At 43.6% G+C, this 7,231-nt stretch overlaps 1 protein-coding gene across 1 annotated transcript; it reads left to right on the top strand.

Annotated features, from left to right (window-relative positions):
- The first annotated feature begins 962 nt into the window (after positions 1-962).
- LOC125545306 (Josephin family protein) lies at positions 963-6,824 on the top strand. The gene is made up of 2 exons (XM_048709207.2): positions 963-1,433; positions 5,818-6,824. Exons 1-2 carry the CDS (start codon positions 1,158-1,160, stop codon positions 6,556-6,558), a joined length of 1,017 nt encoding a protein of 338 aa, XP_048565164.1. The 5' UTR covers positions 963-1,157; the 3' UTR covers positions 6,559-6,824.
- The last annotated feature ends 407 nt before the right edge of the window (positions 6,825-7,231 follow it).

Below are 7,231 nucleotides of genomic sequence, written 5' to 3'. Positions count from 1 at the left end.
GATGGGAGGAATGGTTGGGAGGTCCGGTGGCTAGGGTTTCTCCCGTGCTGCCCGCGGGAGCGACATGCGGGCGAGAATTGCATCACAAAAAGATTGTCCTCGATCGTTCAATCTTGATCTCACAGACATGGTCCCAAGCCGACCGCATATTCATGTGAAACGCATGCTCTATGTGAACTTGAGCAATATCTATTCATCTAGTTTCTTCCTTCCTATCAGGTGTTTCCTCCCCAATAACTTCATCGTCTAGATCTTCTTCTCGAAGTCCCAATCTTGCCATTAATCCCTTGACGTACTTCCGCCCAGCCGTGCCGAACAAGGAGTCATGTTTGCCATGCCATGCTAAAACCCTAGCAAGCCAATCTCTAGGCAGAGAAGCCGAAACCCATCCTAGCAAATCAACCGTCGTCGATCCAAGGCCGGGGCAGCGCTACTAGACCATCCCTTCACTAGCTCAAGATCTCCAGTAGCAGGATGGATGCCAAAATAGGAAGTTTACTAAGCACCGACATGGACGCCGCTGGAGATAACATGAAACCCTACTCAAAGGGGATGCGCATGATTCGCAAATGCCACCCGTGGTGGTCCTGCCTATGACACGCCCTTGAATTACAAATACTTTTTTTTTTGAAGTTGAATTACGAATACTTAGCGAGTAAGGAAGAACCAAATCGAAATTTTCAAAATCGAAACCGGAGCAGCGGTAACTGAAACGGAGTGACGCAGCAGGGCGGTGCACGTTTTACGGCAAGACAGCCTGGACACAGCAGCAGAGTGACGCCCGGAGCCGAGTGACGCGAAAACTTTCGTCGAAATTCCACGTGGCGGCCGGGCCGCGGCCCCCCGGGAGGACCCCGCGGTCCACGTGGGCAACCAGCGAGCGCCTTTTGCTGCCTCCGGCCTCCGCGTCAGCCACTGGGACCAGACCAAACAGCACTCAAACTCTCTCTCCCCCCGCACCCCCGACCCCCCACCCCTTTTCCTTTCCCCCATCGGTTTCGGTTGCCCCTTCCTCCCTCCTCTCTTCCCTTACAAGAATCGCTCGAATCTGTCGGGGCGAGCGCAGAGGCAGCGCGCGGCCGGCACGGAGACAGGGAGGAGTCGCCCGAGAGGTTCCGCGTCCGTCCGCGAGCGAGGCAGCGAGAGAGGGGAGTGAGATGGACGCCGCCGGCGCCGGCGCGAGCAACGGGGGGCTGCTGTACCACGAGGTGCAGGAGGGGAAGCTGTGCGCCGTGCACTGCGTCAACACCGCCCTGCAGGGGCCCTTCTTCTCCGAGTTCGACCTCGCCGCGCTCGCCGCCGACCTCGACCAGCGCGAGCGCCAGGTCATGCTGCAGGGCGCGCAGGGCGCCGCCACCGTCGCCGCGGGGGACTTCCTCGCCGAGGGCGAGGGCTCCCACAACGTCTCCCTCGGCGGCGACTTCAGCATCCAGGTAGATTGCTTTCCCGGCCCTCTTTATTTCCCTAGGTATTTTGCCCTAGGTTAATAATTATTATGTCTGTCGCCCTATGTTCGACATGGCTCGAGACCTGCGGCTGTCGTGACTTACAATTTTAGGGGGGGTTCGTTGAGATCGATGCTTGATGTGGCTCCTTGCTCCAGTCTAGAACAGGGCCGTCTTTTGGCTTAGGTTAATTCTGTATGTTGCCCTGTTGTTTTGAATCTAATAACATGTGTATTGTTCTTTTGATGGCCGTCTTGAAATGCATAATCCTACCTACGGTGAAGTGATGTTTGGAGTTGTAGGAAATGCATAATCCCACCTGCGGTGAAGTGATGTTCATTCATATGTAATAGTTGGAGTCATAGGAAATGCATAATCCTACCTACGGTGAAGTGATGTTTGGAGTTGTAGGAAATGCATAATCCCACCTGCGGTGAAGTGATGTTCATTCATATGTAATAGTTGGAGTCATAGGAAATGCATAATCCTACCTACGGTGAAGTGATGTTTGGAGTTGTAGGAAATGCATAATCCCACCTGCGGTGAAGTGATGTTCATTCATATGTAATAGTTGGAGTCATAGGAAATGCATAATCCTACCTACGGTGAAGTGATGTTTATTCATATGTGATGGTTTGAGTTGTAGGAAATGCATAATCCTACCTGCGGTGAAGTGATGTTCATTCATATGTAATAGTTGGAGTCCTAGGAAATGCATAATCCTACCTATGGTGAAGTGATGTTTAATCATATGTGATAGTTGGAGTCCTAGGAAATGCATAATCCTACCTACGGTGAAGTGATGTTTAATCATATGTGATAGTTGGAGTCCTAGAAAATGCATAATCCTACCTGCGGTGAAGTGATGTTTATTCATATGTGATAGTTGGAGTCCTAGGAAATGCATAGTCCATGTGTTCTTATTGGCACACATGGAGGCACCACAGTTGGATCATTGATCCACGAACATAGGTGAAGCCATATCATCCTTGCCAAAGCCAAGGCATATACTGTGGGAACAATATGGATCTGTAGCCATTGGCATTGCCATCGGCTACTTAGCAAAGTTACTTTGTTAGGCTTGGAGTACAATGTGTTAAGCAAGATATTTCCTATAGGCTTGCTCTTTTTGCATCACTTGAAAAGGCTGTCTATAGTTGATTCTGAAGTGGTTGTATTGAAAATGGCTAGAGTTCTCGTGATAATTTGTACGTACTTCTCTAGGCTACGTACTTGGCTTACGCTGATGCATGGGTCTGCATGATACATCTGTAGTTATTAATTCTGCTGTGATTACACTTGTCCACTTTTATGTACCTTCCGTACACGACGGTTTTAGTCGGTTTTGTTATTTGACTTCTGTCGTCTCCTGAATTTCTTGTGCCAAGAATAATTCAAGCGGATTTGTAGTTATGAATTAATTCTGCTGTTTTGCACGTGCCCACATTTACATACTTTCCGTACGCCTAGCTTTATCAGTTTCATTATTTGAGTTTTGTCGTATCCTGGATTGCTTGCGTTAAGAATCAATTCAAAAGGATTTGTCGTTATTGATTAATGCTGTTGAGATCACACTTGATCACATCTATGTACTTTCCATACTCCGTGCCTTAGTCGGTTTTGTTATTTGAGTTTTGTCGTGTCCTGAATTGCCTGTGTTAAGAATAAATTCAAGTGGATTTGTAGTTATTAATTAATTCTGCTGTTCTTGCACGTGTCTACATTTGCATACTTTCCGTACGCCTAGCTTTATCAGTTTTGTTATTCGAGTTTTGTCGTGTCCTGAACTGCTTTGCGTTAAGAATCATTTCAAACAGATTTGTAGTTATTGATTAATGCTGTTGAGACCAGTCCACACGTATGTACTTTCCGTACGACGTGCCTTAGTTGGTTTTGTTATTTGAGTTTTGTCGTGTCCTGAATTGTTGTGTTAAGAATAAACTCAAGTGAATTTATAGTTATTGATTAATGCTGTTGAGATCACACCTGATCACATCTATGTACTTCCCATACTCCGTGCCTTAGTCGGTTTTGTTATTTGAGTTTAATCGTGTCCTGAATTGCTTGTGTTAAGAATAAATTCAAGTGGATGTGCAGTTATTAATTAATTCTGCTGTTCTTGCACGTGTCCACATTTTCATACTTTCCGTACACCTAGCTTTATCGGTTTTGTTATTTGAGTTTTGTTGTGTCCAGAATTGCTTGCCCTAAGAGTCAATTCAAACGAATTTGTAGTTATTGATTAGTGCTGTTGAGATCAGTCCACATGTATGTACTTTCCGTACGCCATGCCTTAATCGGTTTTGTTGTTTGAGTTTTGTCGTGTCCATTTATGTACTTTCTGTACTCCATGCTCTTGGTTGATTTTGTTATTGGAGTTTTGTCGTGTCCTCAATTGCTTGTGTTAAGAATAACTTCAAGCGGACCTGTAGTTATTAATTAATTATGTGGCGATTACATGTGTTCATATTTATGTAGTTTCCATATTCTTTTAGTCGGTTTTGTTATTTGAGTTTTCTTGTGTCCTGATTTGCTTGTTTTTTAAGAATAAATTCAAGTGGACTCCTAGTTACTAATTTTGCTGTGATCTACAGTTGCCCATAGTATTTTCCGTATGCCTTGTTATTTAAGTTTTGTTGTACTGAATTTCTTACGTTAAGAATAACTTAAAGCAGATTTTTCAGTATTTATTCCGCGGGATAAGAGCAAATTCAAGCCTATTGCTGTCTAGGTTTCACCTTATCCCTGAATAGTTCTGAAATCAACTATGTTAGCTAGTATTAAACTTGGTAAATGGTTTGACCTTATGACGGTCAGTTCTTTGACTCGAAGTCCTGAATCAATCCTGCAAGGTTAATTTATGATCATATGAGTTCCTAGGTAAACGGTTATATATTATTAAAATGTGCAATCACTATATATGTGCAAATGAGAACATGAGATGTGTTTGCATTTGTATTCTGTTATATCTCTAATTCTAGCAATATCCACATTATTTTATAATTCAGGTAAATATACAACAGCAAAATATGTGGCAACACAAAATAAAAATACTAACAATTTGCCAAGTCAAATAACTGGCAGTGGTCTAGTTTGTTGGTCAAGCCTGCTAGTTACATCATTTTGCTTGTGTGATATGAATCTGCTTTTGTTAGCATACCAATTAGAGAAGGCATTTTCTAGTCAATAACACAACCAGCTGAGTGTTTTGATTCTCAGTGCCCATTACTAAGAACCACACCATGTAATGCAAACAATTAAAAAGAAAAGCATGGAAGGAAGAGAATGCTACTGTGTATATGTATTTTGAAGTCTTTGTATCTGTTCTGGAATATGATTTGATCCGAAATGCAAGCACAAATAATATGAGTATTTACCACTCCTTATTCAAGTAATCTTATTTCTGCAGTACGTAACACTAAAGGATTTAGGGACTCGACATATGATATTGTTATCTTTTCAGCATTATTTATCTTCCATGCATGTCTATGAAGTTGTCATTGGTTTGAAGTGTACAGCTCTAACATTAACCATACGGTTCAATTTGCTTGCTAAATTCCTATTATCGTCTGTTTCCTCATCTGGCTAACAAAATATTTATTTTAAACAAGTCCTCCGTCTTTCTATGAAGGGTTAGAGTGGCACAAAAGGCTGGCCAGTGCATGGTCATGTGCTCCGTTTTGCGCTTTTTTCACTTGCATACATGTGGTATTTGCATTCTCAGTAGTACAGTTAAAATTTAGCAATAATTATATACTCATTTCACAATTTTACCATTATACAGAAGTTTTCAACATAATTAGTTTCTTCCCATACTAGTGATCAATTGTTTGTAATTTTCTCTGACAAACCTAGGTTTGCGTGTTATCTTGCATTTACAGTGTACTGATTGAGTCTTAAGAATGTCATATGCCAGTATGCCATTGATAGTTTACTATAGATGATATATTTACATATTTCTTGCAGGAGATTGCATTTTAGCAATTTTTTTTGGTAGCCTAAGTTACGTATTCGATTTCATATTCGTTTTCTGTGTGGCTTTAGGATCAGGTTTCATTTGAGTAAGTTTTTCCGTTTAGAGGAGCATTTTTTCATGTACCTCTGCTGAATCTGGATTCCCCATGGCAGCGTCTATTTAGGAAGATTATTACATAGTCAAAATCATCTATTTATTTCCATGTGTATGTAGAGTTCATCTGCTTCACTGGCTACAGTTGTGCTGTAGGTTTTGATGCTTGGGGTAGTAAATAGGAAATTCCTTTTTTATTATTATTGCTACAAGTTCTATGCATTGTGATTTTTTAAATTCATTATTATTTGTTGCAATGCACTCCCAAGTTCATATTCTCACCTGGGGAATTTCATGTTACAGGTTCTGCAGAAGGCACTGGAAGTCTGGGACCTCCAAGTTCTTCCCCTTGACTCCCCAGCAGCTGGGTCGTCCCTATTTGACCCAGAGCTAGAAATTGCTTTCATTTGCCACCTTCAGGACCACTGGTTCTGCATCAGGAAGGTGAATGAGGAGTGGTATAACTTCAACAGTCTCTACCCTGCTCCTGAGCATCTGTCAAAGTTCTACCTCTCAGCTTTCATTGACACCCTGAAGGGGGCAGGCTGGAGCATTTTTGCTGTTAGGGGCAATTTCCCTAAAGAGTGTCCCATGGCGACAGAAGGCTCCAATGGTTTCGGGCAGTGGCTGACTCCTGAAGATGCCCGCAAGATAACAGCCTCTTGTAACCAGGTTCCAGCACCCACTCATCAGGGAGCAGTCTCTCAGCTCGGTGGTCAGTCAGCAGGCATGAGTGAAATGGACATCATCGCAGCACAGCAGGAAGAAGCTGACCTGAACGCCGCTATAGCTGCCAGCCTGATGGACGCTGGGGGTCCATTTGGCAGCCACAGTGCACCTCAAGAAGAATCCAGGCCCCGGCCTAGCTATGTGGTGGAGCAAGGAGCTAATGTAACTACCTCTGTCGCAGTGGGCGAAGATAGCTATGTGGTGGAACAAGGAGCTAATGAAGCTGAAGCAAGTGAGCCCGGCAGCGATACCATAGAGGGGTCCGCCCCAGGCAGCTACCCGAGGGAGAGGTCTCCCCCTTCGGAGAGAAGATAGTGGTGAAAGATGATTAGGTCGGTCGTTCCATTCGGGCTGGAACTGTGTTGGACTATACAGACAGAAAGTGAAAAAGGGACCCCAGTGATTCGTTTAAACTGCCCCTCGCGGGGGGCAATGTTGTTCTGAACTTGTAGTTTCGGAGTGCCGTATACTCCTGAGTCTGAACCTGCCTGGATTTTGAACTTTGTCTTCTGTTAATGGTTGTTGTGGAAACTGCATAGAGACTTCTTTTCTTTATATGAAATGAAAACTGCATAGAGACACATGGAGGTTTTGCTTCGTTTTGGTTTTGATATACTTCCTCTTTTACAGATCAGCTTCTCTTTGAATATATGATGTTCATGTTTAGAGTATGAAGGCTCACATTTTTTGCAGGGTATGGAGGAAATGCTGATCCCCGTCCCGCTGGTGGATCAATCAAAGTTTCTAAAAGGAATCATAGACGATCGTATCGTCGTGTTATTACATGCACTAACAAAATTTAGACGAATATACATTATCTTGTGTGTCCTGCAGAAACAGGTATGGCTTGGATGGTGAACTGGGAGGTGTACATCAGGCACGGGTTCGTTTTGCCCACCGGGGAAAGGGACTCTATGGACCAAGAAGACGACGGCGAAGATGACGAGGCAATGGTGACGTGCAGTAATTTTGAGGAGCACTCGCTGAA

Source organism: Triticum urartu, chromosome 3A (genome assembly GCF_056163025.1).
Source record: "Triticum urartu cultivar PI428250 chromosome 3A, HENAU_Tu73, whole genome shotgun sequence".
Classification (NCBI taxonomy): Eukaryota; Viridiplantae; Streptophyta; class Magnoliopsida; order Poales; family Poaceae; genus Triticum; species Triticum urartu.
Note: the sequence above shows the minus strand (reverse complement) of the source record. Positions and strands in the feature narration are given on the sequence as shown.

Excerpts from the sequence above, each read along its gene's own strand:
- LOC125545306 (XM_048709207.2), top strand. The coding sequence starts at position 1,158 with ATGGACGCCGCCGGCGCCGGCGCGAGCAACGGGGGGCTGCTGTACCAC. Across the intron at positions 1,434-5,817 it reads GCGGCGACTTCAGCATCCAG|GTTCTGCAGAAGGCACTGGA; the intron begins GTAGATTGCTTT and ends TTCATGTTACAG.